Consider the following 22,087-nt stretch of genomic DNA (forward strand, 5'->3'; position numbering starts at 1 on the left):
CAGTCCGATTTACAGGATTTAGTCAGAACTTACAGGAAGTCGTTCCTATTGACATAAAACCTGTAAGTGGGAACACTTTTGAGAGAGTAACTGAGCAACTGTTCCAAGTCAGAAGTTACAGGATTAAGTCCGGAGTTTTTTTTCTGTAAGTTCATGAAAAGTGTCAAACGATCAGCTGATTTGCATGCGCAAACAAACACAGAAAGCGGTGAAAGCAAAAAACCTTGTATTTGTAAAAAAAATGGAAGTAAACAACGAAATATTTGAATATTTATAGATTTTAATAATCAGTTAGTGATATTTCAGCAAAATCAGTGTTGTACCAATGACATGTTAACAAACCGACTGACGTTTTTACAGGAAATAGTGCTTTTTGCGTTCCCGTGCACTTCTGCATCTGTTCTCCTTTTACTCTCACTTGAGAGAGTAAAATTGTAGTTTGACAGTTCCACAGGTTTTAGTCCGAAGTTCAAAGGAACAGACTAATTGTATTATGTATTATGTATTATTGAATCATGGCGCTACAGCTGCAACGATCTATGTGGCATGTTTTGTGCATTTTCATACAATTCATCTCATCTGTCAAAGCGAAACAAGCATTTTATGTGGCATCAGCTTTAGAGACACTTTTATCAAATTTGATATGTATGACATTTGACCAGTTTTGTTACACAAATACTACCATGTGCGGCGCCCGGGCAACACAACAACAGGCAAAATATATTGGCTACAATTTGTCATTTTGTTTGCCAGATATACGTTTTACCGGTGCAATGCTAATGTTAAAATTAATGCGGAAGCTCCGCGGTTGCGAATGTGAATGCGAATATTCGCAACAACCCTGGTCTGAACACTGCAGAAAGTACGAATTTCATAATGTTTTCATTAAAAGATATACAACACATACATACATACATAGATTGTTTTCACAAAAAATACCTCGCTTTTTATGGGCACTTTTAATGCAATTCAGCTCACAAAGGGCGTTGAAATATTTCGGTTTGGAGTTCAAAAATTTAACAAATTTTATAATTCGCTTAGTGAGTATAAGATGGTTTTTTGTATGGAGAGTGAGGAAGTCTAATAAAAATACCTACACATACACATATGACTATTTTGTCCATTAAACAAGACTGCATCCAATCCATCATTAGCAGCGTTGGCACTTTGCTACGGTTTTTCAAACATATTAGAGGAGTAGCATTTTAGGTGTAAATTTGCTACGTAACAATCTAGTAGTATATGTTTTGTTGCTTTTCCAACACCAAAATACGTGCTAGATTGCTACGTGGCGACTGTACCCCTAAAATGCTATTAATTTTTTACTACGCTTTTTTATTTCATTCAACTTATGGGAAGAAGATTTGTGAATCACTATAAAATGTGTTATTTTACTGCAAATTATGTAAGAAGGGTCTGAATAACAACATAAATAGACACAACCGTTTTCATTTTCATATAAACGAAGAGGCACAATTCAAGCTTCAGTCTTAACCGAATGTCGTTAACAGACATGAAGATTCAATGTGCGAGAAGGATACGAAGTTTGCACAAAGAGGTAACTATGACTATGTATAGCGTGTCGAACTACTTGCCTTTTTCCACGATGGATTCGTTGCCAGATTTGTTGCAAGCTATAACAGATATTAGAAATAAAAAGCGGCTCAACAGAGCCAAAGATTTAGTTCGGGTTATCGACATTCTGCAAACAATGTTTATAAGTTCGGTATTTGGAAAACGCCAATGTAAGAGATACATACATATAATGTAATACTTAAAAGGTACAATTTCTATTGAAATTTAATTGTTATGTTTAAAGAATTAAATATGCATATAAATTTAAAATAATAGCTTATTTGCATCTTTTGCTACGATTTTTTATTGCTTACTACGATTTTACTGGGCTTTTGCTACGCAATCTGTTTCGTGAGGTGCCAAGACGGATCATTGGTGGCAAAACCTGCAATCATTGCGAAAATATTTATTTGTCCACGCATGCGCAAATCAACCGCGCACTTGGTCAACTGAGGCATTGTTGGGAATGCAGGCAGGCATACATAGTATGTATATTGGCGCTCACTTGGACATGTAAGGAGATACCTCCATATGTAAGTATGCATTTAAGTGGCTATGCACTCATGTCTGTATGTATGTAGTTAATACAGTAGCAAGCGTAGAAATTGTCAATATTATTGTAGAGCCTAAACGCCAATGCGTGCAACTAAAATGAGTATTCCAATCTAATGCGTACCTACATATGTATATTTAGTGTGTGCCAATTGCTTTCGAATATGCTCATTGCACTTTTTTGCTACTAATCTATGTGCATACACGTGCATGTGCGCACTTTTTTGTACGCCTCTTCTAATTTGCTAATTTCACACCATTTCCTTTTTTTATCAATCCGTCGCACAGTGTTTTGACTATATGAAGGTAGGTGAAAAAAAGTCATGGTAACAGTTGATAAAAAAAACACCAGTTGGGCTTAGAGAGGGAAAAGTAAATGTAATGAATACAAAATTTCAGATCAATTACTCAACCCCGTCTCTCCTCGAACGGTACGTTTCCAAAAAAATACTGGAATCGGCGCAATACCGACTAATCACTTTAGTTGCTTTTGGCGCTGAACCCATTAAAGCAAATGTTTCTTTTTCAACTGTAGTCAACTATTTAAGTGCCGGGAAATATTCAAGTGAAGGTATTTATCATTTATTTAGTATTTTTCTATTTTTCTTATCAAAAAATTAACTTTGAAATGTAGATGCTAAAGGTTATTAGTAAAAAAAAAGTGTGAGTACCGGTTCATCAGGTCTTGAAATTAGACGCATGTTTCAGAGAATTCTATGTAGTTTTCGAATATATAATTGGATCTTTTGGCGCGACTTTGCAAATATGTATATGTAATTTTCGATTTTCTTAATTGTCGATTTTCAGCTTCTTTTTGTGTAATTTCGCGAAAAGAATTTTTCGAACAATGGAAAAATCACACCAAACATTGGGAAAAAAGAGAATATTTATACCTATATAATTTTTAAGTATAACCTTGGCTTATCTAAGAATGGAAAGCAGAAAACAAAAATTAACCATAATTCCATCACATTTAATGATTGGGCCACATTTTTTTGCGAGTTGTAGACGCTATAGTGATCCAATCTTCCCCATATTTTATATTAAGGGTTTTCTAATAAAAGAGAGAGTACAAACTAAATTTCTAGAAATCGGATGAAATTTAATGTTTCCGCCCCCAAGAGTGGAGGGCGTGGCAATTCCCATCTTAACCAAATTTCATAATTTCTTATCTCTAAGTATAATTAGAGCGCATGTCTAGTTTCAGCGAAATCGGTGCACGTTAACTATTATTTCCACCTGCCTCCATATAGGTGAAACTGTGCGTCGTTTCGATATGATTTGCTACAAACGCATTTCTTTGACGTTTAATTTGTTTGCAAATATTACTTTGTTTCAGTTTTCTTTTATTTTGTTAGCTGTGTATACATATGTAGGTACCTATATATTCATGTTCATCCATATGGACATACATATCTACATTAGGGCGGGTCAATTTGTATGGCAGATTTTTTCGACTATAGACTATAGGATTCTACGTGTAATCAATTTGGAGTTTGCAAATTGCGAAAGTAGGTTTCTTTTACTTAACATCTTAATGCAGTGTCGAAACGAAGTGCTTAAATTTTGTATAAAAACATGGAATAAGAAGTTTTTGGTATGAGAAATCTTTTGCTGGACTTACATTTTTCATAAAACATCCGCCAGAGGGCGCAAAAAAGAAAATTTTCACATTTTCTTACGTGTTAAAACAAAACGTCCCAGTAGAGAAGATCGTCACTGGTAACATCGTCACTAATGAGGATTTAGTGACATTGTTGTGCTTGCTGTGAATCCTAAACGACATATAGCTGACAACGACACTGGTGACAATGCCATGCAGGTGTTCTCCTATCAAAGACTTATAACAGACAATATCTTGCAGCGGTCACGTATAAAAAGTTCATTGCAGGACATTGTCGCTTGAATGCCATCAATGATCACTGCTTGACAAAGTCATGTAGAGGCCATCAACGACTAAATTACCATTTGTATGAAGAAGTCATGAACGACTTCCATATAAACGTAGACCAAAATCATTGAAGACTTAAAATGGCCGTGCAAGACACTTAAGTGACTAATGCATGACATTCGCTACGGGGGTATGTTAAATTTTTTTATGCAGCTAAAATTCAATACAGAATCCATGTGTATATGTGTATAAGAAATTAATTTTTTTTTACACTTTTCCATTTACATTCAGATTTTTATTAAATTAATTACAGTCACTCACAAGATTGAGTATCCGTTGATTTGTTTTAAATATTCACAATAGTTTTCATACTAAATATTTTTTGTTAATTTTTTATTCAAATATGGTCTGTATTTAAGAAACACCATATAAATCTACGTTTCAAACTTTTTACATAAGTTAGAATTCTGCCAAACTTCATCCAAAATTGCAAACTTTTCAATAAGAATTTAAAACAAGATTTCGAGTATGCAGTTTTATAGGCCATTCAATTTTAGTACAATAATGTGCAAAGTCCAATGTCCGGTTGCACCAATCAATTTTAAATTTATCAGCCAGTTAAAATTTGAAATTGCACAATTTTGTTCGGAAATTTGTTATTTAAATTTTAACAGTCTGATATATTTTGAAACTGATCAGTAAAACCGAAAATAATAGTCTTAAAAATAACTTTCTTTTAGTTTGTTTGTCGACGGTGCTAAGAAGTTTCTTCCATATAAAGTACTCTGTGTTTTTTCTTTTATATGGAAGAAACGGCATAACGCCGCGGCGCCAGAAAAAGAATAGTCAAAAAACTTGATGACAAGTATATATTAGGACTTTTAGCAAATTTGCATGAAAAACTATAAATTTGTTAAAAATACCCATAAATAGACTAAGTAAATCAGAAAAACTTATGTAATTTCGAAGTTAAAGCTTGAAACGCATGGGAAATGACGGGCTACGGGCCACAGCTGTCAAATTATTTTAACACTTACTCTTAAGTATATAATTATTTTGGCGACGACACGGCAACACCGCGACTATCCAAAAATTTAGCTGTGGCCAGATTAGATCTATTTGTATTTTTCTAGCGACAGATAATATTCATCCTCTTCTTTTATATCAAACTCAAACAAATTCATGATATCGCTGCCATGTTCAAAAAATGCATGTCGCCATCGACAAAGAGTTTAGATAATGCAGATAACATATTGGAAGCTGGCCCGTCGTTTTCAATGTGTTTCAAGCATTAACGCTAAGAAAATTGATAAAATTTACTTTCTTAGCGTTACCGCGCATTGCTAGCGTTAACTTCGAAATTACTTAGGTTTTTCTAATTTACTTAGTCTATTTATGGGTATTTTTAGCTACTAATGTTGGTTTTTAAGTAAAAATTCAATTTAAATAAATAAATTTTTGGTTTTTCATGCTGTTTCACCCTCTGGCGGATGTTTTCGGAAAAAGATAAGTCCAGAAATAGGTGATAGGTAATAAGAGCAACGGAAATAAGGTAAATTGACTTTATTTCTCACCCTGATGCGAAATAAAGTCAATTGACATTATTACCTTTTTTGAAAGCGAAATAAAATCCATTGACATTATTGCTCTTTCAAACATTAAATTTGCTTAGCTTCGCGGCGGCCGGCGTCCGCGCGCCACACCGCGCGCGCCACACCACGTCACGCTACGCCGCGGCTCCCCTTCCCCGTCTCCCACCGTACTGTAACGCAGGTAGATTTATTTTTTGTATACGTTGAAATAAAGTTTTTATATATTTTACATATCGAGGACTTATATTCAATAATACCCTCTATCTGCATATCTGATATAAAAATCCAGCTAAGATTTAACTGTCATCGGTAATATTAATGCTACCATATATAACGCTTGACAGAAGAATTTAGACTATTATAAATTGGAAATCAGAAGCAATCTATCAGTGATGACAGGTAATAAGTCCCAGATGGTTTCTAAAATCACAAATTAGTTTTTGTGCAAATATAGGGTATTAATGAATTTAAGCCCTCGATATTTCACATATTTATATTTGTAAGTTATTGGAAGATTTCTGCTGTTTTGGCAACAATTTGTATGCAGTAAAAAAGCATATAATTTGTGTTTCAAAAGTGTGTGAAAACCAAAAACCAACAATTAACTTACATGATCTCGGTTCCGATATTAAATAATTGTTTATACCCGCATTTTGGCACATTGGCTTGTTGAATGTGCCATCTAATAAATAATGTCGTCGTTCTCCTTAGCTGCTTTTAAATGATGTCACAAATTGCTGGTGGAGACATGAATACAGTGTAAGAAAATTACTTTTCTATAATTGTTTCCTTATAGAAAGGTTGGTTTCTTTTCCACCTTAGACATTCCGAATTCGTTCAAAATATGCTAATTTAAAACACAGAATTCTTTCAGTGTTCCTCCGGGGTTTTTGGAAATGGACTTTTTCTTCAATTTAATAGTGTTCGCTTTTTTTTTGTGGAAACGAAACATGTTTTGCAAGTTCTGGATCATTTCTACAATCTTTCTTCAAATATTTCTCGTATTCCAGCTGCGTTTTGCGTTTGGTTTTTCGCATCCTGTTTTTACTATATTCGTAATTTTAAATTTTTTAATAAAATCAATTGGTGGTAGTTCATGATTGTGTGTGAATTAATAGCACCACACTGAGGATTTGGCAATAACCTTTTTCATCTATTAAAAAACAACACTTACGGGGCAATGTTTATTGTAAAAACAACATTTTTTTCTATGAATCGACATACTTTAAGCATTGTTCACGCTATTTCCATTTGAAGTCATTTGACTTTATTTCCACATTTTTGTTGACTTTATTTCGCTTTCGAAAAGGTAATAATGTTAATTGCCTTTATTTCGCACCAGGGTGGGAAATAAAGTCAATTGACCTTATTTCCATTGATATTGTTACCTGTCACCCCAGAAATAGATTCCTCATGCCGTAAACCCCTTTTAGCATGTTTTTATACAAAATTTAATAACGTATTTACGACACTACGCCAAAATGATAAGTAAAATAAACCTATTTTCGCAATTTGCAAACTCCAAACTGATTTTAGGCCCATGGTTTCTTCCGCAAATTTGCTTAGAACTACACGTAGAATCCTCCTATGATATATGCCTATAGTCGAAAAAATTTACCCGCCCTAATAAACATACATGGTTTTACATAGCTATGATGTACTTACCGGTAGCATTTTGCTGTTTGTTGTTTTCGGTGTCAATCGCCAATTTTCTGACTGGCTTTATTAATGTTTTGCCGGCTTTGCTGCTTCCAATATTATTTGTTCACCGATTTGTATGCAACTCACTGCATTTATTATATTTAGTTGCGATTAAAAAAGTCTTCTCACGTCTGAAATTTGTTTGATTTTTTATTAATTTGAACTTTTTATTTAAAAACACATGAAATCGCCAACTTTAAGCAACTAATGGTTTTCGAAATATTTTAGAAATTAAAAAAGGATGCAATTTGATGAAAATTTACTTGTGTTAAACTTATTTTGCTCATCAAATAAACGGTGTTTCACAACAGGATTTATAAGTTCCTCTTCATCTCTGTTAATTATATTTGTATTAATAATAATAATAATAAGAGATTGGCGCTCACACATATGTTAGTGTTTGGCCGAGCTTCTCCTCCGATTTGTGGCGTGCGCCTTGATGTTGGCACACAAAGAGGAGGGAGAGGTATTTTAATGAGAAGCTGTTTTTCATGGCAGAAATACACTCGGATGTTTGCCATTGCCTGCCGAGGGGCGACTGCTGTTAAGAAAAAACCTCTATTCTAAATTTTTTGCGATGTTGCTTTGACCAGGGTATGAGCCCAGGCGCTTCGAGGTGGAAGCACTTGTTACCACTACACCCCAGCGGCCGCATTATTTGTATTATCTTCTGTTTATAATTTCATTTTCCACGTCATATGTGCGTACATACAAATCAACATACCGCTCATTTCCTAAGAGACCATTGCACCTTATAAAATACCGAAAATGGAAATGAATACATACAGTCAATCAATAAAGTTTAGGTACAGCAATTTTTTTGCAATATTTTACTTTTCGCAATTTCTTTATAAAAATACGGTTAATTCCACAACATAAACCCCGAAAATCAGAGCTCCAAACCTTCTGCCAAATTAAAGAAAATTCTGCAAATTTTCGTTAAAATATTGCACTTTTTAATTACACTCTTTGGAAAAAAACTGAACATGCAGTTTTTAGCCCATCCAATTTTAGTATAATATTGTGCAAGTCTGAGGTAGCTACATATTATTTTTGGCAAATGTTATTTTTTTTTTTATATATGGAGAAAATTAACGACACCTTCAACAAAAAAATTTGCCAAAAATCATTTGTAAGAGGTAGCTACCTCAGGCTTGTACATTGTTATACTAAAATTGAATGGGCTAAAAAACTGCAGTCTCAGTTTTTTTCTAAATAGTGTAATTAAAATGTGTAATATTTTGATGAAAATTTTCTTTAATTTTGCACAAGGTTTGCAGCTTAGATTTTTTGGGTCTTAGTCGTAGAATTTTAAAAAAATTTTCGAAAAATAAAATAATTAAAAAACAGTTGCCCGTATTGCAAAATAATCGCTATACCTAAAATTTATTGATTGACTGTATTCTCATCTAAAGCCGAAACTATGTATGTACACAATACATTAAGACCTTATCACGAAGTGTCCACGAAAATAGGATCGACAAACACCATCTCTTTGTCGATTTCAAAGCCGCTTTTGACAGCACGAATAGAAGTTGTCTTTATGCCGCGATCTCCGAATTTGGTATCCCTGCGCAACTGATTTAGCTTGGGAAAATATCAGGGCAGTAGAAGCTAATTTTGCTTCGCATGGTAGTCATTTATTTATTTATTATTCGTTAATTTTAACTCATTGGGCCGGGATTTATTGAGAGTAGCAGGCTGGTGGGTCAGTCGAAAAAATCGAAAAATCTTATAGACACGGTGTGTAAGTCGCTAACCTTACGGGAACTTTTACATACGCTAAATGTGAATCTGAAGTGGAGAATGGCACACTTCCAATATAAAAAAGTCACATCTTATTATAAGATGAATAGGTACCTAAAGTTGACGCCTCTCAGAGGTCAAATATTGTTCATCGCAACCAATGTTAAAGAACACTGCATAGATAATGTACATACAGTGACTCAAACAAGTGACAAGTGAGTAACATTCACAATGTTTTTTTTTTTTAATATTGACCGAGCTCTAACTAAAACCATATAATTCAATGTTTCAAACTTAATAAAAAAAAATTAGGAAAATTTAACAAATTTTCATCAAAATTTCAAACTTTTTAATCTAAATCTTTAGAATATTTGCAGTATTATGCCTATACAATTTTAGTCTAATGAAGTGCGAGTTTCAAGCGGCTAAAAACTCGTTGATTTTTAATAATTTTTTTGTCACAGTATATTCATGTCAAGTAGCAACAGCTGCATAGCGTTTTTTTTGTGAAACATATCATCAAATCGACTGTAAGCTAAGCGCCTTTAAGAACGTTCGTATGTACGCGCATATGCAAAGTTTCAAATATATAGCATTAACAGTTAGCGAAGGTGTTTAAATTTTTGATGGCAAGCAATTATTTCTGTTAGTTTCCATTTATTTGTGTTTTGCTTCCATTTTCGAATGTTTCTTAATTTTAAAATGCGACTTCAAGACTTTTAAGAATTTTTCATATAATATTATAATGGCTTTTTTCGCTTTATATGTTGAGATGCAATTAAAGCGTTCATTAATGGCGCGTACGAAAACTCCACAGCTTAACACTATCCAAAAATAAATTCACATCTGCCAACGAAGCGGAGCCAACTGAAATGACAATCGCGCAGACGCAACCACAGCTTCAGCTGGAGCCCAAGCCACAGCACAGCCATGCAGCTTGACTGCAGAGTTTACGCAATCGCTTTTTATTTCGTACCAAAAAATCTGCGACTCACTGTTCACTTTCAGCAGCTACCAGCAAAGCGCTTATGTATTTACATATGTATAAGTATACAAATGTACATAAGTTTGTATGTATGTACTTATGTACATTTCAATTTTGTTTTTTAACTAGCATTTATGTACAGAGCACTTCAACAAGCAAACACAAATCGTAAAAGTATAGCATATTCGGAATGTTTGCTAAATCTGCTATGTAAGCTAGTTATAATATTTGATATGCAACAGCAACACTTATTTACTTATGTGCAAATGTGCATAAAGTATGTCCTCCTTTGCTAATTAAATATTTTTCATTTTAAGATAAATAATTTTGTCTTTTTATAAGCCTTGTTTTAAATTTAGCGCATGTTTTTTACATCTTTGTTTTTCGAATTTAAATTCGTTTCTTTGGTTTATCACCTCTGTAACAACTGCACTGAACAACACTTATTAACTCCTACGTTCACTACTGAGGTGGTTGGTTACCTGCTTCTTTTTACCGCTAAGTCAACATTACCGTTCAAGAGCCACCGTTGCACTGATTTCAACTGTTGCCAACACGGTAGCTCCAAGTCATAAAACGTGCCACGAGCTAGCCACCAACAGCAACAGTGCCAGCAAAAGTAAGTCCGTCCATACACGCAAAGTGGTCTTTGCAGAGCACTGAGATATGGAAGTATGCGCCACCGTCGTTGCCGCCGCCACCGCCACCACAGGTGGTTTTGGAGGTTCACTTTTATTTTTTTGTTGTTTTGCTGTTTCGGCAAGTGGCACTCAAGTTTTTCTTGTTCATCTTTTTATACATAAGTAAATAAATAAGTATGTAGTTATTTTCGCATATTTTCACTTAAGGCAATGAGAAAAATGAAAACAAATGAATGCCTACAGCTGAGAGGGTCTATGGAGCGCAGATGAGCTGTGTTACTTCGAAGCAGCAGCAGCAGCAGAAAAGCCGGTTATGTTACTACATGCATATGTATGTATGTATGTCGAAGACAAAACAATGGACCAGCAGTTAAAAGGCACAGCAATTCACCACTAACCAACTCTACAAACGAGTTAAATCCGTTCAGTTAGTATATGTATTTGTTTATTGCAGTTGTTTGTACTATGTGGTGGGCATTTGCAAGAGAGCCATGGCCGTTTGTCTCTGCTACTTATTGTTAACAGACTGGGAATATTTGTGTATATTGCTATTGGTCTTTTATTTAACAGCGCGCGGTTGGTTGATTTTAAAGTGTCTACTAAATTAGTTCTACATGCCAATACTGATTTAATTATGTTTCGGTGTGATTTTATGCATAGAGCATTACTCATTCGACATGTGCAACAGAGAAAATATTTATGTCTGTCGGTACACCGGAAAAAAATAGACCACTGGCTTGGCACATAAGAGTGGAGCAGCTCAAACCACGCTGAGCTCAAGAAGAAGTCTTATAAGGTGATGTAGAAGTACTTTTTTTTACGGAACCACGCAAAATAACTCTTGAAGTCGTGAAGAAAGTAGCACTCAGAGCAATGTCCTGCTCTCGTAGTAATTTTACTGTATCTGTTTTACGAATAAACCGGAGCATATTTTCCAGTGTTAAAATCTCTGAATTGCTGCATCCACTCATTAGCATTGCCTGGGGTAGTGACTCCTCCCGAGATGAGTGGACTGATGGTATTATTGTCAAAATTCCGCAAAATGGTGACCTGAGGGATTGTGGTAACTGGCGTGGCATGCGTGTGTTTGCGTTAGGTGACAAAGGAACATCTGAATTCGACTATCGACACCCTCAGGACGGGTTCCTCACGGGTTTCTCTTGTACAGATTGTATAAACACAGTGATAATAAGTGGAGCATTTCGCCAAACTCAGAGTAGATCTGCAGAGAAGTGACTGTTATGAAATCTACATACGACGGAGGTAAGTGTCGTGCGCTTTACAAAGGAAGGCTGTCTGAGACCTTCGAAGTTCATAGCGGAGTTTTACAAGGTTGGATACTCAACCCCCTTCTCTTTCTTTTGGTGATTGCGGATGTGTTGTATGCTTTCTGATTGTATACAAGTAATTTTTTAAGGAAAAAAAAATCGACTTCAATTCTCATACAAAAATTTAAGAATACCGAATCTGAACCAAATTAATATGGGATCACCTCAGAGGTACCACCATTCTTTTGCTCAAACTTTGAGTACATTCTTTTTAACCATTGATTTCACAAGTTTCAAACTGCTAACACTTGAAGTCAAATATCAAATTAATACGAAACTTATAAAACTTAATCATATAATTTAAATTGAAAATTGACATTTTCCAACAGTGACGGGTGCAACAACGATGCCACCCGCGTCTTTGAGTTGTAGGATTTGTTTACCAATTTGAGACAAACTATAATTATTTCGTTCATGGCGCTTTTCTCGTATGCAGCTAATAGAATGTTAAAGTCCATTTTATGCTTTGATGGCATTATTATATTTGAAATTACAAAAAAAAAACATATTTTAGCTTGTGACGGGTGGAACAGTATTTTGTGACGGCTGGGACGAGTCACTATTGAGGACACATATGTACATAGTTTGTTTGCTAATGGTTTGATGGGAATATTTATTAATTTTATAAAAAGGAACCTTATTTGAACAACGAGAAGCTTAAGAATTATTCTATCTGCTTTATCACAGATTTAAACACAATCTATGTAATTTATTTTTTTAACTGTGGTGCCGTCATCGCTGGAATGGCCGATATTCATACATTTCAATTTATTTAAATGTGTACATATTTACATACATATGTATGCATATCTACATGCATATATTTCAACATTCGAATAATCGCGCACCAATTATTATTCGAATAATTGACAACGAGCAATTATTCGAATAATCGGTGGTGGGCGATTATTCGAATACAGCTAATCCAGTTTTACTATTCGAATTGCATCATATTCGAATGTTCGATTAATCGAATATCAATAGCTCTACAAATTTTGATAAATTTCCTTGTTGTAAACTGTTTGAGAAAACGAATTGCTGGTATCGCTTTGGATATTTGTAACTCCGATGTTTTCTTGATGCTTAGAATCATAGCTATTTTGCCTGTTACGACTGCCGGTAATGAAAGAACATTTTCAACTTTACGCCGCCTAAAAACTTATCTTAGATCAAAAAGAAAATCGTCTCAATGGGCTAGCTTCTCAATATTCATAACAAATAAATACAATATGCTGAATACTCTAAATAAAACAATGATAATAAACGAATGACTTAATATAAAACGACCTCCAAAAAGAAATCCTGCGGCCGGTCCTGGAGGGACTTAATATGTACACTTGCCCAATCATTCCTGCAAGTTTCAAAATGGTTAAAATTTGCTAATAGCTTGTCACCTGGTTGATGGACTACTGTAGCCAACCAACCGGTGGCGTGCAATAACGCCCACCGGCGGTGTTTCCACTTTTTTAGGAAATAATTCCCATTGGTATTATTTTGTTTTAAACAAACAAATAAATATATAATTTGTTCGTAAATAAAAAATTATCTATTGTATTCTGAGAATTAATTAATGAAAATAATACAAGTAAACCCTCGATAAACAGAATTCAACTAACTGGCAATCACTGATAATGGTAATAAAAGTAAAATTTTAATTTTTAGATGAGTTATTTGCAAAAAAAAATTATGCAGGCTTTTACATTTTTTGCAATATTCCGGCAACCAATCATTCGTATCTTATGGTTGTTCGACAGTCAAAAACCAATGTAGCTAGGTTTTATATAGCAAACTAAAAAAAAAAATCATAAAAAATTGCATCACGTAATCTTCCGAGCAAATTACTTTTCTAATTTTTCATAGTGTTAACACTAGTAAGGTTACTTCGAAATTATATAAATCCTTTTTAATTAATACTGTTGGGTTTTCTAATAAAATTGTAATTTTAAATTAATTAATTTTTGTATTTCCATAAAAATAGTTAAAAATTCCCAGATAAGCATGTCCTAGGGTCTCTCATTACACATTCCTGTGTGGTTTTCCTCTTAAAATAGTAATTAGCGATTTTGGTAGGTATTAGATACTACGCTACCAAAAAACATAACAAAAAAATTCCATCACTAAAATTTTTCGAGAAAATAACTTCTATCATTTTTCCTACCGCTACCGCGCATTACTAGCGTGAACTTCGAAATAACATACATTTTTTGATTTACTTGGCCTCTTTATGGATATTTTTAACTAATACTCTTGGTTTTTTGAGTAACAATTCAATTCTAAATTAATTAATTTTTGCTTTTCATGCAAATTACTAAAAATTCTAAAATATACATGTCATCGGTAAAAATAAATCTCGACCTCCAAGAAAAAATACTAAGATGTATTTTATTTTAAAATACCTAGATATTTAAAAAAAATACATAATTATTAGAAAGGGGAAAAATGAGATTTCGGAGGCTTGTGTTATAACCAGGGCCGAAGGAAATAAGCTAGAAAAAATCAATTTTAAGCGGATGATAAGCACTAAAACATTAGTAAATATGCCCGCAAATATGCTCGAAAAACAACAAAAAATATACGTAAGTGCAGATTAATATTTTGTTTTTATTCAGTTTATTTTAGGGATTGGGCGGAATTCAAAATTTCTTATCGCCAGTGGTGTTTTGTGTATCGATTTAGTTGTCTTTTTTAACTATTATTAAAAACAATTCGGATTATTTTACACTAAGATATGATTTTAGATAAGATTTTTTAATTATTTTGAATCCCTTCAATAACACCAATGCCTTCCCGTAAAGAGAAACGTATCGAAGCAGAAATACAATTGAACAAAATTTGTTTTTATGTTATTATTTGTAAACATTTCTTTAGTTCGACGAATAAAAAAACGCCCAAGAAATGCTCAAGAAAAGTTAAATCTTCTTAAGCAGTACGGAGTTCTTGAGAAATTTGCTAATATGGTTTTCTAAATCCTTTTGTGAAGAAAGAGTACAAGACCCCCCTTGTTTTCATCAAAAATATATGCCCGTTCCATTATTTCGTAATGAAAAACTGAGACATAAGGTTGTGAAATGGCATGGACACTACTACTCACACATACGAAATAATAGCAATTTTTTTCTTGACCGTTTTCTTAAAAGGTCCGTACTTAGCATTATACATTGAAATAAGCAAAAAAGCTTCTTATTCTTCTTCTTTATTGGCGCTGTAACCGCCGAGGCGGAATTAGCCGAGTCCAAAATAGCACGCCAGTCATTTCTCTCCTGTGCCAACTGACGCCAATTGGAAATGCCAAGTGAAGCCAAGTCCTTCTCCACCTGGTCTTTCCAAAGCAAAGGAGGCCTTCCTCTTCCTCAGCATCGCGGCCCGCGTTGAATACTTTCAGAGCAGGGGCGTTTCTGTCCATTCGAACGACACGGCCAAGCCAGCGGAGCCGCTGAATTTTAATTCGCTGCACTATGTCTATATCGTTGTAAAGCTCATGGAGCTCATAGTTAAATTGTCTGCGGTATTCACCTTCGCCAACGCGTAAAGGTTTGTAAATGTTTCGCAGAATCTTTCTCTCGAAAAATCCAAGAGCCGCTTCATCAGATGTTTTCATTCTCCATGCCTCCGCGCCATACCCCAGCGAAGGCATGATGAGTGACTTATAGAGTGCGATCTTTGTACGAGGAGGGAGGACTTTACCGCTCAATTGCCTACCCAGTCCAAAGTAGCACTTGTTGGCAAGAGTGATTCTACGTTGGATTTCAAGGCTGACATTATTATTGGTGTTAATGCTGGTTCCCAAGTAAAGAAAGTTGTCTACTTTTTCAAACTTGTAAACCCTGAATAAGCAAAATAAGCACTTCCAAGCAGAAGCTTAAAATTTTTGGCCCTGGTTATTACGCTTCGTAATCCGACTATATCGACTGGGTTTTGAACCGACTTCCAAAAAAGGAGGAGGTTATCAGCTCGTCGGAATATTTTTTTTTATTTTTTTATTTTTATTATTATTTGTTTTTTTTTTTTTTAATGTATGTTACCGCATAACTTTGGACTATGTCAACCGTCGATAATTCTTTTTGCAACGGAAAGGTAGTGTCTCAGAGGTGGTCCCATACTAATTTGGTTAAGATCTTAAAAAAATTACTTGTTGTTATTATTTTCAGTTCCTAGGCATGTAGGCACAGTCAAAGAAAATCGATGATGGAAAGAGGTTGGAATAATAGGAGGAGAGGAGCATGCAGAACTACTTTAAATGTGGTACAAATAAAGCTCCCACACATAATAATTTCCCAAAAGAACTCAATGCATAAAATCATTAACATTCATATGTATTTTTTATATAGAGTGCATGATAAAAACAACTCGGCCATGATTTTTTTTTTGAAGTTTGCCAACATTTTAAAATCATATAAAATTGAGAGTAAAAAAAGGAATTGTTCAAAGTTGTTGTTGTTTGAGATTGAAAATGAGAATGTGTGTGTGAGTTTGTGTGTAAAATTTTAAAATTAAATTGCTTGCAAACGTTAAGAATTTAAAAAATTCCTCTCTGCGGTTCTATCTTCCTATTTTTTATCATGATAGAGTGTATGTACAAAATAATAAACAAATGAGAGCGAATGTATAATCGTAGATAATTTTATGAAAATAGTAAGGCGTATAAATACTAAAGTGAACAAACTTGCAATACCATCCACTGGGAGGGGATAAATATACATATACATATCGATGATCCTTTGCAATAACGACACAATTCAAAATTCAAAAAATAAAATCCCTTGCTACTGTTAAGTGGCTGATTTCTATGATCCTTGTCTAATCCATATCTAATCCTTACTAAAGTAAGTAGCAAGGATTACTACTGTAACTAATAAGGATTAATTTTACAGGAAAGAGTTTTTTTTTGTATTTTTTTCTGCTTTGGCTAGCACCATCAATACCAAAGTTTAGATTTGCTGAGATAATTGAGAAATATAACTAAACGCAAGATTTTTTTTACAGAAAGGTCTCTACATTCTAAAGCCCAAAATACAATAGCGCAGTGGCAGTGGCAGTGGCAGTGACAGTTTTTAAAATCAGCTGTACTGCTATTATTGGCAGTCACTGCCGCAGCAAAGACAATACGGCGTTGTCAGTGATAGCTTATTTTGACATTCCCTTTTATTTGTTTAAATTTTTGTTGTTGCCTTTTAGGATTCGGTGACATCAACAGAAGTTTGCTGCGTTTCATTTATGTCAAATTCAACATGCTGCTATGAAGGCAGTGGCAGTGATTTTAGAATTTGGGCTAAACTGAGCAGTACTGCTAGCTGCCACTGCTGTATTGTGAGTCGCTTCATTGGACACCACACTTTCTAAAAAACAGCTGATTTAGAAAAACTGCCACTGCCACTGAGTTATTGTATTTCGGGCTTTATTTCTTAGGCCATAAGATAATTTCACCCACAAGAAAAAAATCATTGTCACATACGATAAAATTTCCAGTGAATTTTTGGGGTAGCTTTTTGGGATTCAAGCCGTAATATTTGAACAGGTGATGAGTTATGGGTTGTAAATCAGAGTTGCATCAAAAAATGAATTTCGTAAAAAATGTAGCATACGATAATACGCAAAGGAGTGGATATGTGAAAAATTCAATTCTTTAAAAAACCAATTTTCGAAATTTTGCTAACTGAACTCTTTATTTTGTGCTAATAGCTGTCAAAAAAATCATGATTCGAATGAATGGCTCGTGAAATATTGCAAAAAGTGTAAAAGCCTGCATAAAAATTAAAAAATTTGTATAAAATTAGCTCAAAAACTTTGGTGTCAATATTGGCCACTATGTTTACTTTCAAAATCGGCAAATGACACATAAAAAATCGAAAAATCAACTTTGGGTAGCCCACTTGGGAAAACTTGACTCAAATTGAAAAATTATTTCAAATAACGAATAAAGTCACGAATAACTTATTTCTTAGCAATTTTTCACGAATAATTCAGGATAAATTGTATTCGAATATTTATCTAAATAACAACTATTCACATATTCAAATACTTAATTAAAACTAATTTGACGGTTAAGTTTTTCCTATGAAAAACTCAAGTTAACGAAATATTTAATACATATCGCTAATTGTGCAATTTAAATATAAAAAAATGAGCGCATAAACCAGTTAGACATAAGATATACCTTTATCGATTGTGGAATAATTTGATAGCAAATTGGAAATGAACTCGTCTGATGATTACCACGATGTGAAAGTAGCATCGTCATAATGTGCACAGGCATTATTTCCTAAAAGTTAGGAAATAAAAACACCGGGCGTTATTTCCGCGGGCGTTAATTCACACAACCCAACCTGCCAACTCGATGTGTTTTCGGTGAAAACCTCATTAGGTTCGGGAGCAATTAATGGCCAATGAATGCAAGGGCGCCCATAAGCACGATGGAAGAGCTGGGTATACTTAGCAAGAATAACTTGCGCAACATTGCAAAGGAGGTCAGCGTCTGATGGAAGATGTTCGGCCTTAGCGGTTATCAGTATAGCCTTGTCAGACGAAGAGGAAAAAAATAAAAAGATAATTAAAAATAGTTAGAGATAATTCGAAGCTAGGAATTTTCCCTAATGTTTGACTACTTTCACATATCATCCGTAGCAGGCGGTCGTCTTATTGCAGTTTTTTCTGTCGCCAATATTCTCGCCAAAGCTTAAAATGCACCCTTACTCATAGGTATCAAAATCAGAAAATGGACCAGGAAAATCAAAACTTGTGGCATAGCCCCGCCGAATAAAGTCAAAGGTAAATAGAAATTTTGTATGCCTTTTCATTCGCAAGTTCACCATTGTATGCAGCAATATCAGATGTAGTTAAATGACCCTTGAAGTACTCCAAACAAAGGAAATTTTTCAAACTAATGACAGTGTGCTGTGCATGCAAACGGGCTACTCAGCTTGCAAGTCTTGTCGTTCGAATGGCATGTTATTGCTGAAACGATTAAATATTTAAGTGTTTGATGCGCCATCCGCTGGCAGTAAAAAGTAAAAAGAAGGCTAAATACTTTTGCGATGAAAAAACTGATTGGAAAGGGCCTAGGTTTTACTTAAAACTTGAATTAGGCTTTAGGATACAAAAAGATCATCATTAAGATGAAAAAAAGTTTACTGTAGTTCGTTAAATAAGCATCTGCTGTAAACATAAATTAAGTATCATTTATTGTCTTTTAAGTCCGCAAACACTTCACTTATTATAGTTTTTTTCAGTAATTTGTATATGTTTGTAGTATGATTATTTATAAATGAACTATATTTTAGTGCATAACTAAGCTAACTTTCATACTAGTTAGTTTTTACCAACATACAACCCAACTGAGTAATTTCCTATTTGTCTCGGTCTCCATTCATCTCACTGCGAATACGTGCATTAGTCACACACAGAGCTTTGTAGTAAATATTTTAAATAGCACCATTGAATTCGGCGAAATGATTGCTCAACAAATTTAAGGTGTTGGCATCTTATAAATTATAAACATTTATTTAATCTTCTTATTATCAACTCTTTCAGTTGCATCTTCATTCCAGGGATGGAAAATCGAAATTCAAAATTATACCTAATTTGACAATAGAAGTGTACCTTTTAGCTGTCAAATGTAGCTACAAAGTAGCTCACGATTTTGTTAATTTTTTTCCGACAATTGGTAACAATTTAATAAATTTATAAATGAATAAATATTCATAAAAATTCAATAATGATATATGTATGTACATATGTACATTAGGGTGGTTCAAATAAAAGTAAAGTCGGAATTTTAATGCTCTCACCCTCTAGGATTGTACTATAAAAAAATGTTTTTATTTGGAAATCAAGAAATATTTAGGGGTCGCTCAAAGCACTCAAAGTTATCCATATATAAATGGGGAAAAATATGTTTTAGTAGAAATGGAAAACTTTGTTTCTTTTTTGGAGATTTTCAATATTATTACCCAACTGAAAACTTTGAGCGCTTTGAACGAACTCTAAATATTTTTTTATATAAAAAGAACATGGGTATAATATTTTTCGGTATCATTCAGTCATTCATTTTATTTAACCCTGCTTATGAACTGTATGTTTTTAGCAGTCTTTCTAGTAGTTACATTTGAGTTTACATGTATGAGAATTACACAATTATTCAAAAAAAAATACTGAAAGTGAAAGTGCATAAAAGTAAAAAAGTATTTAACAAAATTATCTTAGTTTACACATTTTATTCATTTAATATGTTGGCTCTGAATCGCAAACAGTTAACAACATAGAGGTACACCATGCTGACTGTAAATTGGTCGGTCAATTGGAGTATATGCATTGGATTGCTTTCAAACTCTTTTAGAAGTGATCCTAGGTAGTAGTCCCTAAAGAAATAATAAATTGGGTACTTGAAGAGCAAATGCTCGAGGCTTTCTCTTTGGCCTAGATTGCACTGCGTCGATAAAGCATTTGGGTCTATTTTGTAAACCAGGCCTTTGATACAAAACCTTATGTGGTACTTCGTGGACAGCCGTAATTGAGCTCATTCACAGTTGAAATTGACACGCATGCAGTGTTGCCACTTTGCTAGAAATCCCTCAAAATGTGAGGAATTTGGCCACTTTGCAAAGATTTCTTGTTGCCACAATGACATGTTCACAATGATATATGAGTTCCCATTTCTCCTTGCTTACAAAAATTTTCTTAAATTTTTTTCGCGAGCAACGTAGTCTTAAATATGGATATTTATTTGGGTATCGTTTAATTGTACCGAATGTACCTACTTTTCCATCCCTGATCCATTCATCTTTTCTTTGTATACCAATCAGTGTTGCCACTTTGTGAGTAATTCCTCAAAACGTGAGGAATTTCGGTGCGCTTGAGTATGTTTTGAGGATTTTTATTTCGAGGAATTTTTGAGGAATTTTCTCTCGATATATTTGCAGACAGCAAATCCAACCATGTTTTACACAACAGAGTTGTTAAATCGCTCTGAAATTTTTGAACAAAAAGCTTTCCGATGTTTTATAAAGAGCGAAATGCACCAAACAATCGGCTTGTCTAACATTCTTCAAACCTAATTTTTCCATTTTTCCATACACCATGCAAACATGACTCGTTCAAGCAAAGAATTTTAGTTTTCTTCCGGTTGCGTCCTTTTTCAGTGAAAATTCAGTTGCAAATGAGGGGATTTTACCATACACAACGTAAGCGGTTTGATTAAACGTCAACATGGCGGCCAGAAATTCAAAAAAAAATAATTTTTATTCAATTTTCCCGCAAATGGCTTGTCAAACCATCAAACACCCCCATACATAACATAAATAGCTTTAAGCAAACAGATATTTCGCTTGGTTTGTCAAGCCGCTTGTGTGGTGTTTTTCGCTCTTAAGCACATCTGCATTTGCTGCTAAATATTCAAAAGTTTCCCAATTTAAAAAAAAAAACTGCATTACTAATACAGCCCTTTCCTAACGCTTCAGTATAACGTAGTTTAAGAATGTGTAGGACTAACTTGAGGACCAGATTCAGCATAGTTGCAGCAATATTATATACAAACCAAGGCATAAAAAATAACGGTGATACTTTTTTTGAGCCGCAAGAACAAATGTACCAAACGAGTTGGAGAATGTAATTAATTTTTATTCTGAGTACCTGTAAATAATATATAGTACACAATACTCATATCTGTAATAGGAAAATTTTGAGTAATATGTTCGGATTTTGAGGATTTTTTGAGGAATATGGTAATTTTTTTGTGGCAACGCTGATACAGATATTAGCTTTTAAGTTGTTGGTTTTTACCAGTTAATTCAACACCATAGGTCACTCGTTAAACGACATTTCGGTGTTTCGTCATTTTGAATGGCCGATGGACGCACTTCCACTTTCGCATTATCATTTTTATACAAAGTGCATATATAAGTATGTATAGTGTTGGGCTCGTATATTTATTATGACACTACAATTTGCACCAGCTATATTGAACCCGGCCAAAATGGGTTAGATGGTTATTGAGCCGTTTAAGAAAACTGTTAGTAAAAGTAGAAAGTTATACACATAATTAATTAATTTATTTCTATGAAAATAAATGAATTGATATTTGT

At 34.0% G+C, this 22,087-nt stretch overlaps 1 protein-coding gene across 1 annotated transcript in view; it reads right to left on the reverse strand.

Moving 5' to 3' along the window:
- LOC118757213 (serine-rich adhesin for platelets-like) overlaps positions 1-10,586 on the reverse strand; it is a 258,283-nt gene extending 247,697 nt beyond the window's left edge. The window contains 2 exon segments of the mRNA XM_036491945.1: positions 7,276-7,515; positions 10,459-10,586. Of these exon segments, the coding sequence (XP_036347838.1) occupies positions 7,276-7,284 (9 nt within the window). The 5' untranslated portion in view covers positions 7,285-7,515; positions 10,459-10,586.
- Between the last annotated feature and the right edge of the window lie 11,501 nt (positions 10,587-22,087).

The sequence above is a fragment of the Rhagoletis pomonella genome, unplaced genomic scaffold (assembly GCF_013731165.1).
Source record: "Rhagoletis pomonella isolate Grant_MI unplaced genomic scaffold, Rhpom_1.0 Rhpom_scaffold_00002, whole genome shotgun sequence".
Lineage (NCBI taxonomy): Eukaryota > Metazoa > Arthropoda > Insecta > Diptera > Tephritidae > Rhagoletis > Rhagoletis pomonella.